At 51.5% G+C, this 20,373-nt stretch overlaps 1 protein-coding gene across 3 annotated transcripts in view; it reads left to right on the top strand.

The window, feature by feature from the left end:
* The window catches only part of LOC140386997 (bridge-like lipid transfer protein family member 2), a 193,835-nt gene that overhangs the window by 62,529 nt on the left and 110,933 nt on the right, over positions 1-20,373 (top strand). For all 3 annotated transcript variants that reach the window (XM_072469961.1, XM_072469962.1, XM_072469963.1), the window contains 3 exons: positions 2,166-2,329; positions 2,909-3,200; positions 7,500-7,705. In XM_072469961.1, the coding sequence (XP_072326062.1) occupies positions 2,166-2,329; positions 2,909-3,200; positions 7,500-7,705 (662 nt within the window). The remainder of the gene's footprint in view (positions 1-2,165; positions 2,330-2,908; positions 3,201-7,499; positions 7,706-20,373) is intronic.

The raw sequence follows: 20,373 nt of genomic DNA, 5'->3' as shown, positions 1-20,373 counted from the left end.
ACTCTCTCTCTCTCCCTATCTCTCTCTCTCTCTCTCTCCCACTCTCTCTCTCTCCCACTCTCTCTCTCTCCCACTCGCTCTCTCTCCCACTCGCTCTCTCTCCCACTCTCTCTCTCTCTCTCTCCCACTCTCTCTCACTTCTCTGGCTGTTGGGTTATTTTGTGCAGCCAGTGGCCACTGCAGCGTGAGGTCTGGAGGCCAAATATTCAGCTGGAGTCGGTGATAGGAGGAGGTAAAATGTCAACCTTGTTTCACAGAAAGAGAAATAAATCATTGCGTATGGCAGGTGTAACTGGGCCCTCAGAGCACCCGCTCAGTACTGACCCTCTGACAGTGCGGCACTCCCTCAGTACTGTCCCTCTGACAGTGCAGCGCTCCCTCAGTACTGACCCTCTGACAGTGCAGCACTCCCTCAGTACTGACCCTCTGACAGTGCGGCGCTCCCTCAGTACTGACCCTCTGACAGTGCGGCACTCCCTCAGTACTGACCCTCTGACAGAGCAGCACTCCCTCAGTACTGACCCTCTGACAGTGCGGCGCTCCCTCAGTACTGACCCTCTGACAGTGCAGCACTCCCTCAGTACTGACCCTCTGACAGTGCAGCACTCCCTCAGTACTGACCCTCTGACAGTGCAGCATTCCCTCAGTACTGACCCTCTGACAGTGCAGCACTCCCTCAGTACTGACCCTCTGACAGTGCAGCACTCCCTCAGTACTGACCCTCTGACAGTGCAGCACTCCCTCAGTCCTGACTCTCTGACAGTGCGGCACTCCCTCAGTACTGACCCTCTGACAGTGCGGCACTCCCTCAGTACTGACCCTCTGACAGTGCAGCACTCCCTCAGTACTGAACCTCTGACAGTGCAGCACTCCCTCAGTACTGACCCTCTGACAGTGTGGCACTCCCTCAGGACTGACCCTCTGACAGTGCGGAACTCCCTCAGTACTGACTCTCTGACAGTGCAGCACTCCCTCAGTACTGACCCTCTGACAGTGCGGCACTCCCTCAGTACTGACCCTCTGACAGTGCGGCACTCTCTCAGTACTGACCCTCTGACAGTGCAGCGCTCCCTCAGTACTGACCCTCTGACAGTGCAGCACTCACTCAGTACTGACCCTCTGACAGTGCAGCACTCCCTCAGTACTGACCCTCTGACAGTGCAGCACTCCCTCAGTACTGACCCTCTGACAGTGCAGCACTCCCTCAGTACTGACCCTCTGACAGTGCGGCACTCCCTCAGGACTGACCCTCTGACAGTGCGGAACTCCCTCAGTACTGAACTTCTGACAGTGCAACACTCCCTCAGTACTGACCCTCTGACAGTGCAGCGCACCCTCAGTACTGACCCTCTGACAGTGCAGCGCACCCTCAGTACTGACCCTCTGACAGTGAAGCTCACACTCATGTCTGCACTGGGAGTGTCTCTCTAGATTTCCGTTCCAGTCTCTGGCCTGGCAGTCATGCTGAGCCCCTTCTCCTTCGGAGGAGAGTGTGTAACCCACTGAACCACTGCCGACACCTGAGCTTGTGATGAGAAAATATTTTGTCCTCCAGAAAAAATAGATTTTCTCGCATTAAATGGAAGAATTACTTATTCGGATTGCTAATTGAGTAGGAGTTCAGAATTATGAGGCGTTTGGTCCATGTTTGTCAGAAGATCCAGTTTCTCCTGGCAGGAGCGTCGCTATGGGGCAATTATTTAAAATAATTTACAGAAGAATCAGAGAGATAGACAGTGGAGAATATTTGTTCCACAACGAGTTGTTGGGATGCAAAATATGCGGCCTGAAAGGGTGATGCAAACAGATCGAACTTCTGAAAGGGAACTTGATAAATGCGTAAAATGGAAAATAACTTCAGGACTTTGGGAAAGAGTCGGGGAGAAGGACAGAGAGGGTTGGACTAACTAGACCGCTCTTTCCAAAGAGTCAGTACAGAAACTAATGGCCGGATGGTGCATTTCCCTGCTGTAAGATTGTGTGTGCAGTTAGGATTGATTAGAAACACTGGCGTCCTACTTGGCATCACGGGAGAGATACACTGTGGATTGTGGACAGATTTGTTTTCTGAGTTTCAATGTTTAAATGCCTCTTTTTAACCATCTGGATTCAGTCCACCCTGCGCGACCCCAATGATAACAACAGGTCCTTCTGTCACCACACAGACACCCAGCACCTGAAGACGCAGAGCTCTCACTGGCGTGGGAACCTGGCGGTGAACAATCTTTGGTGGCGAGCAGGGAAAGGGTCCCAGATGCTGAGAGAACTCCCGCCCACCAGTACACATGTGTGGGGAGATGCTCTTGTTCTGCAGTCATTAAATTTACAGGTAAGCTGCTAAAGATTTCTCCTGTGCCGTAACCATTCTATCCGAACAGGGTGGGGGTGATCAGTGCAGGGGTTGTGAGCAAACCACACCGTCATTGGAGAGAACGAGTGGGTATATTCACTAATTGATTGGATACTGACCAGAGCCTATCACACCGTATGATTGGATACTGACCAGAGCCTATCACACCGTATGATTGGATACTGACCGGAGCCTATCACACCGTATGATTGGATACTGACCAGAGCCTATCACACCGTATGATTGGATACTGACCAGAGCCTATCACACCATATGATTGGATACTGACCGGAGCCTATCACACCGTATGATTGGATAGTGACTGGGGCCTATCACACCGTGTGATTGGATAGTGACTGGGGCCTATCATACCGTATGATTGGATAGTGACCGGGCCTATCACACTGTGAGATTGGATTGTGACCTGCACTGCCCTGTGGGGTTGCGATTGGTGGATGAATGATTGCTGTGTGTGGCGGGATTGTGGGGAATGAGGAGCGGGTGAATTGCCTCGCAGGACACGGCGGCAGCCTTTGATTCTCCCATCTCTGGCTCTAGGGAAGTTACAGTCAAGCACAGTCCTTCACTGGAGATTTTGCGAACACTCTAAACATGGACGGCACGGTGAATGAGCTGCAGGTGGAGGTCTCGGAGGCAGCGGTGGAGTGTTTATCCAAAGTGTTGTCACTGATCCATGGAGACTGGGAACAACGTGTGGAAGAGACATTGGAGATTGAACCCATATCTGAAGGTGTGGATTTAGATACACCTGCTGCATCAGAGGTCCACCTGTGTAAGATAAACGTTAAGCTGGAAGACATTGCTCTGTTCTTTCTCTCCAGTGTGACAGGTAGGTCGGAGACAATCTCTTTTCCTTTAATGTCCTTGGTTTGATCCCTGATTTCTTTCGGAAATGAAGTTGGCCATTTCACCTCCTGAACTTGCTCCTTCCTTGGAGAAGAGAGGGTTGAGAGGAGAGTTGATGAAGATGTTCCAAACCATGAGGGGGCTGGACAGAGTAGATGGGGAGAAACTGTTCCCAGTGGTTGGAAGGGTCGGGTACCAGGGGCCACAGATGTAAGGTCATTGGGGATAATGGCGACATGAGGAAAGCGATTATGCCCAGCGAGTGACTAGGATCTGGATTGTGCTGCCTGAGTGAGCGGTGGAGGCAAATTCAATCTTGGTTTTCAAAAAGGAACTCAAATTGGAAGAAAAAAGATCAGAGCGATGGGGATAGGTCAGCAGATTGGGACTAAGAAACGGCAACTGCACAAACCCAATGCGGCCTGAATGGCCTTCTGTGCTATGAACACTCTGATTGTATCGGAACCCGACCCAATTACAGACTGATTGGCCTGTACCTTAACTCTATAATCTTTAAATCCCCAGACCGAACTAAAATCTATCCATCTCCAGTCTCGAAAGTCCAGCTTCAACAACCTTTAAGGGTCAAGGGTGTGGGTCTTTGTTGTGTGATTCTTTTTTGTCTGATGAAGCAGGTTCGAGGGACCTCTGATTACCGTATCATATATACTTATGACCTATTGTGCTTCCTGATTCGTCCTTGAGCGGCCAGCTCAAATTCCCTCTGGCTGGCCAACAGAAGGAATAGTTTCACTGTGGGACCCCTTTAAACACCTGTGAGAGGGAAATAATGAATAGGTTTATTACAACCATTTATTAGGGAAGATAATGCCCCAAAAGACGTGCTTGTTAGGTGAACTGGACATTCTGAATTCTCCCTCTGTGTACCCGAACAGGCGCCGGAATGTGGCGACGAGGGGATTTTCACAGTAACTTCATTGCAGTGTTAATATAAGCCTACTTGTGACACTAATAGAGATCATTATTGTTAATAATAAAGATTATTATTGTTAACGAGTACAGTTTATGAAGGGATCTTTATTGTAGGGGTTAAAAGAGACTAGGAAATCGATGTAATTTACTAAAGGTACTTTTCGAGGGTTTTGAAACAATTTAATTGTATTAAGAAAGTTTAAGTAAAATTCCACACTCCGGGTAAAAGACCCAGCTAATATGCTTGACGTAGCAAAGACACACAGGCACTGTTAGCTGGACGCTTATGTGGTTAAACAGCCAGTAAGTATCAGTACATTTTGGACGTCTTAGGGCCCATATCAGTAGCTTGAATGCCTGGTGACCCCTGTATTCCTCAAAGACCTGATTCAGTGGTACAAGGCCAAAGCTGATGGCAACAGGCAGCAGGGAGTGATTAGGAGGAGCCTCTGGGAGAGGGGGAAGGCAGATGATGTTTGGGGTAACACCTGCCTTGTGGAAAACGGCAAACAGAAGTATTTGTTCAATGTGAATCCAAGTCAGGCAATGTTGGAAATGAAGCAATGCGTTGCGTACGTGCTTCCCAAAGTATAAATGTCCGATGATCTTTCATTCTCTGAGGTAGTGCTATCCCTACGCGTTGGCAAATAAACAATCGTTCTGTACCTGAGTATGCTGAGATTATTTTGTACTGTATAATAATCTGTTCCACAACACCGCCCCAAACAGATCACCCCTCAACCATTGAAACTCAAATCAACACGGGCCCAGTTTACACAACGTTCATGTATTAATATAACTCTCTAAACTATATAATATAACTCTCCAAACTATATAATATAACTCTCTATGACTCTCTAAACTATATAATATAACTCTCTATGACTCTCTAAACTATATAATATAACTCTCTATGACTCTCTAAACTATATAATATAACTCTCTATGACTCTCTAAACTATATAATATAACTCTCTATGACTCTCTAAACTATATAATATAACTCTCTGACTCTCTAAACTATATAATATAACTCTCTATGACTAAACTATATAATATATCTCTCTATGACTCTCTAAACTATATAATATAGCTCTCTATGACTCTAAACTATATAATATAACTCTCTATGACTCTAAACTATATAATATAACTCTATGACTCTCTAAACTATATAATATAACTCTCTATGACTCTCTAAACTATATAATATAACTCTCTATACTATATAATATAACTCTCTATGACTTTCTAAACTATATAATATAACTCTCTATGACTCTCTAAACTATATAATATAACTCTCTATGACTCTCTAAACTATATAACATAACTCTCTGACTCTAAACTATATAATATAACTCTCTATGACTAAACTATATAATATAACTCTCTATGACTCTAAACTATATAATAACTCTCTATGACTCTCTAAACTATATAATATAACTCTCTATGACTCAAAACTATATAATATAACTCTCTAGGACTCTCTAAACTATATAATATAACTCTCTATGACTCTAAACTGTATAATAACTCTCTAGGACTCTCTAAACTATATAATATAACTCTCTATGACTCTCTAAACTATATAACAACTCTCTATGACTCTCTAAACTATATAATATAACTCTCTATGACTCTCTAAACTATATAATAACTCTCTAGGACACTCTAAACTATATAATTTAACTCTCTAGGACTCTCTAAACTATGTAATATAACTCTCTAGGACTCTCTAAACTATATAATATAATTCTCTAGGACTCTCTAAACTATATAATATAACTCTTTAAACTATATAATATAACTCTCTATGCCCTGATTCTTTCACGTAATTCCATTCAGTAAATCCATTGATTCCAGGATATCCCCGGCTAACTGCAAACGTGGGGCGAAATTCTCCAGTATCGGCGCGATGTCCGCCGACTGGCGCACAAAACGGCGCAAATCAGTTGGGCATCGCGCCGCCCCAAAGGTGCGGAATGCTCCACATCTTGGGGGGCCGAGCCCCAACCTTAAGGGGCTAGGCCTGCGCCGGACTAATTTCTACCCCGCCAGCTGCCGGAAAAGGCCTTTGGTGCCTCGGCAGCTGGCGCGGAAATGACATCTCCGGGCGGCGCATGCGTGGGAGCGTTAGCGGCCGTTGACGGCATTCCTGCGCATGCGCAGTGGAGGGAGTCTCTTCCGCCTCCGCCATGGTGGCGACCGTGGCGAAGGTGGAAGGAAAAGAGTGCCCCCACGGCACAGGCCCGCCTGCGGATCGGTGGGCCCCGATCGCGGGCCAGGCCACCGTGGGGGCACCCCCCGGGGCCAGATCGCCCCGCGCCCCCCCCAGGACCCCGGAGCCCGCCCGCGCCGCCTTGTCCCGCCGGTAAGGTAGGTGGTTTAATCTACGCCGGCGGGACAGGCATTTTAGCGGCGGGTCTTCGGCCCATCCGGGCCGGAGAATCGCGGGGGGTGGGGGGCCCGCCAGCCGGCGCGATTCCCGTCCCCGCCGAATATCCGGTGCCGGAGAATTCGGCAACCAGTGGGGGCGGGATTCAAGCCAGCCCCCGGCGATTCTCCGACCCGGCGGGGGGTCGGAGAATCTCGCCCGTGCTGTCTATAGCAGCGAATCACTGGGTAACGTGCAGCAGCAGGAACCCTGGCTAATTTCCCCCAGTCCTCAGCCTGGAGAGCTAATGCCAGTTTTCTTTTAGATTACTTTTTGGGATGTGGTCTTCGCTGGTTAGACCAGCATTGATTGCCCATCCCTAATTGTTCCTTGAGACGGTGGTGGTGAGCCCCCTTCTTGAACCGCTGCAGTCCGTGTGGTGTAGGTACAACCACTGTGCTGTTAGGGTGGGAGTTCCAGGATTTTGACTCAGCGACAGTGAAGGAACGGCGATATGATTCCATGTCAGGATGGTGAGTGAGTTGGAGGGGTATCTACAGGCAGTGGTGTTCCCATTGTCCATCTAGGTGCTGGGATTGGCAAGTGTTTCATTGCCCCTCGCCCAAAAATTGGGAAGCTTAGACTGGTTCTTGCCCTTGAGCGCTATCCATTGACCGTGCCAGAGAGCATGGATGTTCACTCAGGAAAGATTTGGTCTCAGTTCCGATGTCGTCTTCTCTCTTTTCCACTGAGTGGAAGTCCCCCCCCTCCACAATCGCTGTTGATTCACATCTGATGGATGGATCCCTGGCTGAGGCTGTCTGATGTCAATAGAAACCGAAACAAAACAGGAAAAGGGGATGAAATGAACCAGAGGGTAAAGAGGTTGGATTGGGGTGTGGGGTGGGTGTTGAAATTTTACTGCTCAATACAAAAGCTGCACACTCTGCTCTCTCTTCCGTCTTACAGGCGCCAGTGTTTTGCAAGTCAAAGCCTTGTCCATCGATAAAGGCACCGAGAGCTTCATCTCGGAGGTGGAGATGCTCAGTCTCGTGGTGGTGAAGACATTAGAAGAGAGCATGAAACTCCGGTACAACATCTCCCACAGTGCCGATCCTTTCCTCACCATGTCCCGTTTCTCCACAGCTTTCTTTGTCCAAGGCTGGTCATTTGAGGTAAGAAACCCAGGAGTATGAGCGCGAGGCAATTTAACTATTGACAAATCAGGTTACACGGAAATGTGGGAACTAAAGTAAAACACTGTTGATAAAGTCGAGGTGGAAATTGTCCAATCAGTTTATCCTTGATTTTTCTTTTTCCCTTTCATCTATCTTTCTGCCTGTACATCTCACTGTCTTGTGGATGGAGGGATTGTAATTTCAAATCTCTCCATAGCCTCACCCCTCCCTATCTCTGTAATCTCATGCAGCTTTCAACTTGTGGCAATATCATTCTGACCAAATTCACAGCCCCAATTTTAATCATCCGACCACTGACGGCCATGTCTTCATAATAATAATTTTATTAGTGTCACAAGTAGGCTTACATTAACACCGCAATGAAGTTACTGGGAAAATCCCCTAGTCGCCACATTCCGGCGCCTGTTCGGGTACACAGAGGGAGAATTCAGAATATCCAAATTATCTAACAGCACGTCTTTCGGGACTTGTGGGAGGAAACCGGAGCACCCGGAGGAAACCCACGCAGACAAGGGGAGAACGTGCAGATCCCACACAGACCGTGACCCAACCCGGGATTCGAACCTGGGACCCTGCAGCTGTGAAGCAACAGTGCGAACCACTGTGCTACTGCGCCGCCCATAGGGTCCTACGTTCTGAAATTCTCTCTAAAATTTTCTGCCTCTCCCTCCTCCTTCAAGACATTCCTTAAAGTCTACCCCTTTCACCGAGCATTTTGTCATTGGCCTTAATATCTCCTGTGTGGGTCAATGCCAAACTGTGTTTGATAATACTCCTGTGAAGCATCCTGGAACATTTATGCTGTAGTTATTGCAGTGTAGAGAAGAATGCAGCTCAATTGGCCTCCATTACTCTGGGTTAAAAAAAATAACTTGCATTTCTAGGCTATCTTTCATGACCATTGTAATTGGGAAATGCAGTAACCAATCTCTGCACAACAGCAATGGAAGAATGATATGACTGTGACAAAGGTGAACTTTCCCTCCTTCTCCTTAAAATCATAGAATCCCGAAGGTGCAGAAGGAGAACATTCACCCATCGAGTCTAATAATAAAAATAACCTTTTATTATTGTCACAAGTAGGCTTACATTAACACTGCAATGAAGTTACTGTGAAAATCCCCTAGTCGCCACACTTCGGCGCTTGTTCGGGTACACAGGGGGAGAATTCAGAATGTCCAAATTATCTAACAGCACGTCTTTCGGGACTTGTGGGAGGGAACCGGAGCACCCGGAGGAAACCCACGCAGACACAGGGAGAACGTGCAGACTCCGCACAGACAGTGACTCAAAGTTGGTCCCTGGCGCTGTGAAGCAACAGTGTTAATCATGGTGCTACCGTGCCTTCTCCACTGACTGCAGCTTTGATATGGTTTGACCACACCATCCTCCTCCAACACCTCCCCACTATTGTCCAGCTGGCTGGGACTGCTCTAACCTGGTTCCATTCTTATCTATTTAGAGAATCACTCTCAATGCCTTCTCGTCCTGCTCCCACTCCCTTCTGGTGCACACACACAACCCAGGATCTACCCTTGGCCACTCCTATTTCTCATCTACATTCTGCCCCTCAGACGTCCGAAAGCACAGTGTTAGTTTTCACACTTACGCTGAATACACCCAGCTCTCCCCCAGCACCGCTTCACTCAACCCCTCCACTGCTGCAGAATTATCCAAATCTTGTCTGAGAGGAAACTTCCTCCAATTAAAGATTGAGAAAACTCAGTTCCCACCACAAACCTTCATCCCGACGCGCCACATTTCTGTTCCACCCCGCCGGCGGGATGCTCCGTTACGCCAGCCGGTCAACGGGGCTCCCCGTTGTGGGGCTGCCCCACGCCGTCGGGAATCCCCCGGGCTGACGACAAAACGGAGAAGCCCGCCCCTTGTTCCCTGAATCACTCCATCCCTCTCCCTGACCAGGGTCTGGAGATTAAACCTGTCCCTTCATCATCTTAGTGATTTACGAGGATGCTACCAGGACTTGATGGCCTGGGTTATAAGGAGAGGCTGGATAGGCTGTGACTTTGTCCCCTGGAGTGTAGCAGCCTCAGGGGGTGATTTAATAGAGATCTATAAAATAATGCGGAGCATCGAAAGGTAGATAGTCAACGTCTTTTCCCAAAGCTAGGGGAGTCTAAAACTAGAGGCCATAGGTTTAAGGTGAGAGGGGAGAGATACAAAAGAGACCAGAGGGGACATTTCTTCACACAGATGGTGGTGAGCATCTGGAACGGGCTGCCAGAGGCAGTGGTAGAGGCGGGTACAATTTTGTCCTTTAAAAAGCAGTCAGACAGTTACATGGGCAGGGTGGGTATAGAAGGATATGTGCCAAATGCAGGCAAGTGGGACTAGGTTAGTGATAGAAACTGGGCAGCAGGGACAAGCTGGGCCGAAGGGCCTGTTTCCCTGCTGTAAACATCTATGATTGCAAGATGAGCTCATGACCTGAAATTTACGTTGCCCTTCGAACTGTGTTTTCCACCTCTAACTTTCCCAACTGCTCATCTGTTGCTATAACCCCATCCAGCCTTTTGTTACCTCGAGGCTCGACTATTCCAGTGGACTCCTCGCTAGTCTCCCAGTTTTTATACCTTTCCTAAGTGTGAGATCACCCACAACTCTGCTGCTTGTGTCTTAACTCTCAACAAGTCCGCTTCATCCATTGTGCTCCGATCGCTGCTTTAATGTGACTCCCTGTCAAGCAACGTCTAGAATTTTAAATTCTCACCTTTTTCAAATCATTCCATGGCCTCCCTATCTCTGTAACCACCACCAGTCTGTCATTCCTCCAAAATATCTGCTTTCAGCTAACCCTGACCATTGGTGTGGAAGCCCAGAGCAGACAAGGCCCTAACCTCTGGAATTCCCTTCTGGAAATTCTCTTTCTCACTTTGCCCGTTTGCGATGCTCTACAAAGACTACTTCATTCACAAAGCTTTGATTATCTCCATAATTTCTTATGTGGATCGCTGAGTACTGAACCTCCAACAATGCAGCACTCCCTCAGTACTGACCCTCTGACAGTACAGCACTCCCTCAGTACTGACCCTCTGACAGTGCAGCACTCCCTCAGTACTGAACCTCCAACAATGCAGCACTCCCTCAGTACTCACCCTCTGACAGTACAGCACTCCCTCAGTACTGACCCTCTGTCAGTGCGGCACTCCCTCAGTACTGACCCTCTGTCAGTGCGGTACTCCCTCAATACTGACCCTCTGACAGTACAGCACTCCCTCAGTACTGACCCTCTGTCAGTGCGGCACTCCCTCAGGACTGACCCTCTGTCAGTGCGGTACTCCCTCAATACTGACCCTCTGACAGTGCAGCACTCCCTCAGTACTGACCTTCTGACAGTGCGGCACTCCCTCAGTACTGACCCTCTGTCAGTGCGGTACTCCCTCAATACTGACCCTCTGACAGTGCAGCACTCCCTCAGTACTGACCTTCTGACAGTGCAGCACTCCCTCAGTACTGACCCTCTGACAGTGCAGCACTCCCTCAGTACTGACCCTCTGACAGTGCAGCACTCCCTCAGTACTGACCCTCTGACAGTGCAACACTCCCTCAGTACTGACCTTCTGACAGTGCCGCACTATCTCAGTACGGAACCTCCAACAATGCCGCACTCCCTCAGTACTGACCCTCTGACAGTGCAGCACTCCCTCAGTACTGACCCTCTGACAGTGCGGCACTCCCTCAGTACTGACCCTCTGACAGTGCATCACTCCCTCAGTACTGACCCTCTGACAGTGCAGCACTCCCTCAGTACTGACCCTGTGACAGTGCGGCATTCCCTCAGTACTGACCCTCTGACAGTGCAGCACTACCTCAGTACTGACCCTCTGACAGTGCAGCATTCCCTCAGTACTGACCCTCTGACAGTGCAGCATTCCCTCAGTACAGACCCCCTGACAGTGCAGCACTCCCTCAGTACTGACCCTCTGACAGTGCATCACTCCCTCAGTACTGACCCTCTGACAGTGCAGCACTCCCTCAGTACTGACCCTCTGACAGTGCGGCACTCCCTCAGTACTGACCCTCTGACAGTGCAGCACTCCCTCAGTACTGACTCTCTGACAGTGCAGCACTCCCTCAGTACTGACCCTCTGACAGTGCGGCATTCCCTCAGTACTGACCCTCTGACAGTGCAGCACTCCCTCAGTACTGACCCTCTGACAGTGCCACATTCCCTCAGTACTGACCCTCTGACAGTACAGCACTCCCTCAGTACTGACTCTCTGACAGTGCAGCACTCCCTCAGTACTGACCCTCTGACAGTGCGGCACTCCCTCAGTACTGACCCTCTGACAGTGCAGCACTCCCTCAGTACTGACCCTCTGACAGTGCGGCACTCCCTCAGTACTGACCCTCTGACAGTGCGGCACTTCCTCAGTACTGACTCTCTGACAGTGCAGCACTCCCTCAGTACTGACCCTCTGACAGTGCGGCACTCACTCAGTACTGACCCTCTGACAGTGCATCACTCCCTCAGTACTGACCCTCTGACAGTGCAGCATTCCCTCAGCACTGACCCTCTGACAGTGTGGCACTCCCTCAGTACTGACCCTCTGACAGTGCAGCACTCCCTCAGTACTGACCCTCTGACAGTGCATCGTTCCTTCAGTACTGACCCAAGATTGGTGGAGTAGTGGATGAGGTGGAGGGTTGTTGTAGGCTGCAAAGAGACATTGATAGGATGCAGAGTTGGGCTGAAAAATGGCAGATGGAGTTTAACCCTGATAAGGGTGAGGTGATTCATTTTGGTAGAAAATATTTGAATGCGAATTACAGGGTCAACGGCAGGGTTCTGAGGAATGTGGAGGAACAGAGAGATCTTGGGGTTCATGTCCACAGATCTCTGAAGGTTGCCACTCAAGTGGATAGAGCCATGAAGAAGGCCTATAGTGTGTTCGCGTTTATTAACGGGGCTTGAGTTTAAGAGCCGTGGGGTTATGCTGCAACTGTACAGGACCCTGGTGAGACCACATTTGGAGTATTGTGTGCAGTTCTGGTCACTTCATTAGAGGAAGGATGTGGAAACATTGGAAAGGGTGCAAAGGAGATTTACCAGGATGCTGCCTGGATTGGAGGGTAGGTCTTATGAGGAAAGGTTGAGGGAGCTAGGGCTTTTCTCTTTGGAGCGGGGGAGGATAAGAGACAACTTAATAGAGGTTTATAAGATGATGAGGGGGATAGATAGAGTTGACTATTCAGAGACTATTTCCTCGGGTGGATGAAACTGTTACAAGGGGGCATAACTATAAGGTTTGGGTTGGGAGATAGAGGAGGGATGTCCGAGATAGGTTCTTTACTCGGAGAGTGGTTAGGGTGTGGAATGGACTGCCTGCTGTGATAGTGGAGTCAGACACTTTAGGAACTTTCAAGCGGTTTTGGATAGGCACATGGAGCACACCAGAATGACAGGGAGTGGGATAGCTTGATCTTGGTTTCGGACAATGCTCGGCACAACATCGAGGGCCGAAGGGCCTGTTCTGTGCTGTACTGTTCTATGTTCTATGACCCACTGACAGTGCAGCACTCCCTCAGTACTGACCCTCTGACAGTGCGGCACTCCCTCAGTACTGACCCTCTGACAGTGTGGCACTCCCTCAGTACTGACCCTCTGACAGTGCAGCACTCCCTCAGTACTGACCCTCTGACAATGCGGCACTCCCTCAGTACTGACCCTCTGACAGTGCGGCACTCCCTCAGTACTGACCCTCTGACAGTGCAACACTCCCTCAGTACTGACCCTCTGACAGTGCAACACTCCCTCAGTACTGACCCTCTGTCAGTGCAACACTCCCTCAGTACTGACCCTCTGACAGTGCAACACTCCCTCAGTACTGACCCTCTGACAGTGCGGCACTCCCTCAGTACTGACCCTCCGACAGTGCAACACTCCCTCAGTACTGACCCTCTGACAGTGCAACACTCCCTCAGTACTGACCCTCTGACAGTGCAACACTCCCTCAGTACTGACCCTCTGACAGTGCGGCACTCCCTCAGTACTGACCCTCTGACAGTGCAGCGCTCCCTCAGTACTGACCCTTTGACAGCGCGGCACTCCCTCAGTACTGACCCTCTGACAATGCAGCACTCCCTCAGTACTGACCCTCTGACAGTGCAGCGCTCCCTCAGTACTGACGCTCTGACAGTGCGGTACTCCCTCAGTACTGACCCTCTGACAGTGTGGTGCTCCCTCAGTACTGACCCTTTGACAGTGCGGCACTCCCTCAGTACTGACCCTCTGACAGTGCGGCACTCCCTCAGTACTGACCCTCTGACAATGCAGCGCTCCCTCAGTACTGACCCTCTGACAGTGCAGCGCTCCCTCAGTACTGACCCTCTGACAGTGCGGCACTCCCTCAGTACTGACCCTCTGACAGTGCAACACTCCCTCAGTACTGACCCTCTGACAGTGCAACACTCCCTCAGTACTGACCCTCTGACAGTGCAACACTCCCTCAGTACTGACCCTCTGACAGTGCAACACTCCCTCAATACTGACCCTCTGACAGTGCGGCACTCCCTCAGTACTGACGCTCTGACAGTGCGGTACTCCCTCAGTACTGACCCTCTGACAGTGCGGTGCTCCCTCAGTACTGACCCTTTGACAGTGCGGCACTCCCTCAGTACTGACCCTCTGACAGTGCGGCACTCCCTCAGTACTGACCCTCTGACAATGCAGCGCTCCCTCAGTACTGACCCTCTGACAGTGCAGCGCTCCCTCAGTACTGACCCTCTGACAGTGCGGCACTCCCTCAGTACTGACCCTCTGACAGTGCAACACTCCCTCAGTACTGACCCTCTGACAGTGCAACACTCCCTCAGTACTGACCCACTGACAGTGCAGCACTCCCTCAGTACTGACCCTCTGACAGTGCGGCACTCCCTCAGTACTGACCCTCTGACAGTGTGGCACTCCCTCAGTACTGACCCTCTGACAGTGCAGCACTCCCTCAGTACTGACCCTCTGACAATGCGGCACTCCCTCAGTACTGACCCTCTGACAGTGCGGCACTCCCTCAGTACTGACCCTCTGACAGTGCAACACTCCCTCAGTACTGACCCTCTGACAGTGCAACACTCCCTCAGTACTGACCCTCTGTCAGTGCAACACTCCCTCAGTACTGACCCTCTGACAGTGCAACACTCCCTCAGTACTGACCCTCTGACAGTGCGGCACTCCCTCAGTACTGACCCTCCGACAGTGCAACACTCCCTCAGTACTGACCCTCTGACAGTGCAACACTCCCTCAGTACTGACCCTCTGACAGTGCAACACTCCCTCAGTACTGACCCTCTGACAGTGCGGCACTCCCTCAGTACTGACCCTCTGACAGTGCAGCGCTCCCTCAGTACTGACCCTTTGACAGCGCGGCACTCCCTCAGTACTGACCCTCTGACAATGCAGCACTCCCTCAGTACTGACCCTCTGACAGTGCAGCGCTCCCTCAGTACTGACGCTCTGACAGTGCGGTACTCCCTCAGTACTGACCCTCTGACAGTGCGGTGCTCCCTCAGTACTGACCCTTTGACAGTGCGGCACTCCCTCAGTACTGACCCTCTGACAGTGCGGCACTCCCTCAGTACTGACCCTCTGACAATGCAGCGCTCCCTCAGTACTGACCCTCTGACAGTGCAGCGCTCCCTCAGTACTGACCCTCTGACAGTGCGGCACTCCCTCAGTACTGACCCTCTGACAGTGCAACACTCCCTCAGTACTGACCCTCTGGCAGTGCAACACTCCCTCAGTACTGACCCTCTGACAGTGCAACACTCCCTCAGTACTGACCCTCTGACAGTGCAACACTCCCTCAGTACTGACCCTCTGACAGTGCGGCACTCCCTCAGTACTGACGCTCTGACAGTGCGGTACTCCCTCAGTACTGACCCTCTGACAGTGCGGTGCTCCCTCAGTACTGACCCTTTGACAGTGCGGCACTCCCTCAGTACTGACCCTCTGACAGTGCGGCACTCCCTCAGTACTGACCCTCTGACAATGCAGCGCTCCCTCAGTACTGACCCTCTGACAGTGCAGCGCTCCCTCAGTACTGACCCTCTGACAGTGCGGCACTCCCTCAGTACTGACCCTCTGACAGTGCAACACTCCCTCAGTACTGACCCTCTGACAGTGCAACACTCCCTCAGTACTGACCCTCTGACAGTGCAACACTCCCTCAGTACTGACCCTCTGACAGTGCAACACTCCCTCAGTACTGACCCTCTGACAGTGCGGCACTCCCTCAGTACTGACCCTCTGACAGTGCAACACTCCCTCAGTACTGACCCTCTGACAGTGCAACACTCCCTCAGTACTGACCCTCTGACAGTGCAACACTCCCTCAGTACTGACCCTCTTGACAGTGCAACACTCCCTCAGTACTGACCCTCTGACAGTGCAACACTCCCTCAGTACTGACCCCCTGACAGTGCAGCACTCCCTCAGTACTGACCCTCTGACAGTGCAACACTCCCTCAGTACTGACCCTCTGACAGTGCGGCACTCCCTCAGTACTGACCCTCTGACAGTGCAGCGCTCCCTCAGTACTGACCCTCTGACAGTGCAACACTCCCTCAGTACTGACCCTCTGACAGTGCGGCACTCCCTCAGTACTGACCCTCTGACTGTGCGGCACTCCCTCAGTACTGACCCTCTGTCAGTGCGGCACTCCCTCAGTACTGACCCTCTGTCAGTGCGGTACTCCCTCAATACTGACCCTCTGACAGTGCAGCACTCCCTCAGTACTGACCCTCTGACAGTGCGGCACTCCCTCAGTACTGACCTTCTGACAGTGCGGCACTCCCTCAGTACTGACCCTCTGACAGTGCAGAGCTCCCTCAGTACTGACCCTCTGACAGTGCGGCACTCTCTCAGTACTGACCCTCTGACAGTGCAGACTCCCTCAGTACTGACCCTCTGACAGTGCAGCACTCCCTCAGTACTGACCCTCTGACAGTGCAACACTCCCTCAGTACTGACCCTCTGACAGTGCGGCACTCCCTCAGCACTGACCCTCTGACAGCACTCCCTCAGTACTGACCCTCTGACAGTGCAGCACTCCCTCAGTACTGACCCTCTGACAGTGCAGCACTCCCTCAGTACTGACCCTCTGACAGTGCAGCACTCCCTCAGTACTGACCCTCTGACAGTGCGGCACTCCCTCAGTACTGACCCTCTGACAGTGCATCACTCCCTCAGTACTGACCCTCTGACAGTGCAGCACTCCCTCAGTACTGACCCTCTGACAGTGCAACACTCCCTCAGTACTGACCCTCTGACAGTGCGGCACTCCCTCAGCACTGACCCTCTGACAGCACTCCCTCAGTACTGACCCTCTGACAGTGCAGCACTCCCTCAGTACTGACCCTCTGACAGTGCCACATTCCCTCAGTACTGACCCTCTGACAGTGCGGCACTCCCTCAGTACTGACCCTCTGACAGTGCAGCACTCCCTCAGTACTGACCCTCTGACGGTGCAGCGCTCCCTCAGTAATGACCCTCTGACAGTGCGGCACTCCCTCAGTACTGACCCTCTGACAGTGCGGCACTCCCTCAGTACTGACCCTCTGACAGTGCGGCACTCCCTCAGTACTGACCCTCTGACAGTGCGGCACTCCCTCAGTACTGACCCTCTGACAGTGCAGCACTCCCTCAGTACTGACCCTCTGACAATGCAGCACTCCCTCAGTACTGACCCTCTGACAGTGCAGCACTCCCTCAGTACTAACCCTCTGACAATGCGGCACTCCCTCAGTACTGACCCTCTGACAGTGCAGCACTCCCTCAGTACTGACCCTCTGACAGTGCGGCACTCCCTCAGTACTGACCCTCTGACAGTGCAGCACTCCCTCAGTACTGACCCTCTGACAATGCAGCACTCCCTCAGTACTGACCCTCTGACAGTGCAACACTCCCTCAGTACTAACCCTCTGACAATGCGGCACTCCCTCAGTACTGACCCTCTGACAGTGCAGCACTCCCTCAGTACTAACCCTCTGACAATGCGGCACTCCCTCAGTACTGACCCTCTGACAGTGCAGCACTCCCTCAGTACTGACCCTCTGACAGTGCCACATTCCCTCAGTACTGACCCTCTGACAGTGCGGCACTCCCTCAGTACTGACCCTCTGACAGTGCCACATTCCCTCAATACTGACCCTCTGACAGTGCAGCACTCCCTCAGTACTGACCCTCTGACAGTGCGGCACTCCCTCAGTACTAACCCTCTGACAGTGCCACATTCCCTCAGTACTGACCCTCTGACAGTGCGGCACTCCCTCAGTACTGACCCTCTGACAGTGCAGCACTCCCTCAGTACTGACCCTCTGACAGTGCGGCACTCCCTCAGCACTGACCCTCTGACAGTGCAGCACTCCCTCAGTACTGACCCTCTGACAGTGCGGCACTCCCTCAGTACTGACCCTCTGACAGTGCGGCACTCCCTCAGTACTGACCCTCTGACAGTGCCACATTCCCTCAGTACTGACCCTCTGACAGTGCAGCACTCCCTCAGTACTGACCCTCTGACAGTGCGACACTCAGTACTGACCCTCTGGCAGTGCGACACTCAGTACTGACCCCCTGACAGTGCAGCACTCCCTCAGCACTGACACTCTGACAGTGCGGCACTCCCTCAGTACTGACCCTCTGACAGTGCGGCACTCCCTCAGTACTGACCCTCTGACAGTGCAGCACTCCCTCAGTACTGACGCTCTGACAGTGCAGCACTCCCTCAGTACTGACCCTCTGACAGTGCAGCACTCCCTCAGTAATGACCCTCTGACAGTGCGGCACTCCCTCAGTACTGACCCTCTGACAGTGCGGCACTCCCTCAGTACTGACCCTCTGACAGTGCGGCACTCCCTCAGTACTGACCCTCTGACAGTGCGGCACTCCCTCAGTACTGACCCACTGACAGTGCATCGTTCCTTCAGTACTGACCCAAGATTGGTGGAGTAGTGGATGAGATGGAGGGCTGTTGTAGGCTGCAAAGAGACATTGATAGGATGCAGAGTTGGGCTGAAAAATGGCAGATGGAGTTTAACCCTGATAAGGGTGAGGTGATTCATTTTGGTAGAAAATATTTGAATGCGAATTACAGGGTCAACGGCAGGGTTCTGAGGAATGTGGAGGAACAGAGAGATCTTGGGGTTCATGTCCACAGATCTCTGAAGGTTGCCACTCAAGTGGATAGAGCCATGAAGAAGGCCTATAGTGTGTTCGCGTTTATTAACGGGGCTTGAGTTTAAGAGCCGTGGGGTTATGCTGCAACTGTACAGGACCCTGGTGAGACCACATTTGGAGTATTGTGTGCAGTTCTGGTCACTTCATTAGAGGAAGGATGTGGAAACATTGGAAAGGGTGCAAAGGAGATTTACCAGGATGCTGCCTGGATTGGAGGGTAGGTCTTATGAGGAAAGGTTGAGGGAGCTAGGGCTTTTCTCTTTGGAGCGGGGGAGGATAAGAGACAACTTAATAGAGGTTTATAAGATGATGAGGGGGATAGATAGAGTTGACTATTCAGAGACTATTTCCTCGGGTGGATGAAACTGTTACAAGGGGGCATAACTATAAGGTTTGGGTTGGGAGATAGAGGAGGGATGTCCGAGATAGGTTCTTTACTCGGAGAGTGGTTAGGGTGTGGAATGGACTGCCTGCTGTGATAGTGGAGTCAGACACTTTAGGAACTTTCAAGCGGTTTTGGATAGGCACATGGAGCACACCAGAATGACAGGGAGTGGGATAGCTTGATCTTGGTTTCGGACAATGCTCGGCACAACATCGAGGGCCGAAGGGCCTGTTCTGTGCTGTACTGTTCTATGTTCCATGACCCACTGACAGTGCAGCACTCCCTCAGTACTGACCCTCTGACAGTGCGGCACTCCCTCAGTACTGACCCTCTGACAGTGTGGCACTCCCTCAGTACTGACCCTCTGACAGTGCAGCACTCCCTCAGTACTGACCCTCTGACAATGCGGCACTCCCTCAGTACTGACCCTCTGACAGTGCGGCACTCCCTCAGTACTGACCCTCTGACAGTGCAACACTCCCTCAGTACTGACCCTCTGACAGTGCAACACTCCCTCAGTACTGACCCTCTGTCAGTGCAACACTCCCTCAGTACTGACCCTCTGACAGTGCAACACTCCCTCAGTACTGACCCTCTGACAGTGCGGCACTCCCTCAGTACTGACCCTCCGACAGTGCAACACTCCCTCAGTACTGACCCTCTGACAGTGCAACACTCCCTCAGTACTGACCCTCTGACAGTGCAACACTCCCTCAGTACTGACCCTCTGACAGTGCGGCACTCCCTCAGTACTGACCCTCTGACAGTGCAGCGCTCCCTCAGTACTGACCCTTTGACAGCGCGGCACTCCCTCAGTACTGACCCTCTGACAATGCAGCACTCCCTCAGTACTGACCCTCTGACAGTGCAGCGCTCCCTCAGTACTGACGCTCTGACAGTGCGGTACTCCCTCAGTACTGACCCTCTGACAGTGCGGTGCTCCCTCAGTACTGACCCTTTGACAGTGCGGCACTCCCTCAGTACTGACCCTCTGACAGTGCGGCACTCCCTCAGTACTGACCCTCTGACAATGCAGCGCTCCCTCAGTACTGACCCTCTGACAGT

This window comes from Scyliorhinus torazame, chromosome 12, assembly GCF_047496885.1.
Source record: "Scyliorhinus torazame isolate Kashiwa2021f chromosome 12, sScyTor2.1, whole genome shotgun sequence".
Taxonomy (NCBI): Eukaryota; Metazoa; Chordata; class Chondrichthyes; order Carcharhiniformes; family Scyliorhinidae; genus Scyliorhinus; species Scyliorhinus torazame.
Note: the sequence above shows the minus strand (reverse complement) of the source record. Positions and strands in the feature narration are given on the sequence as shown.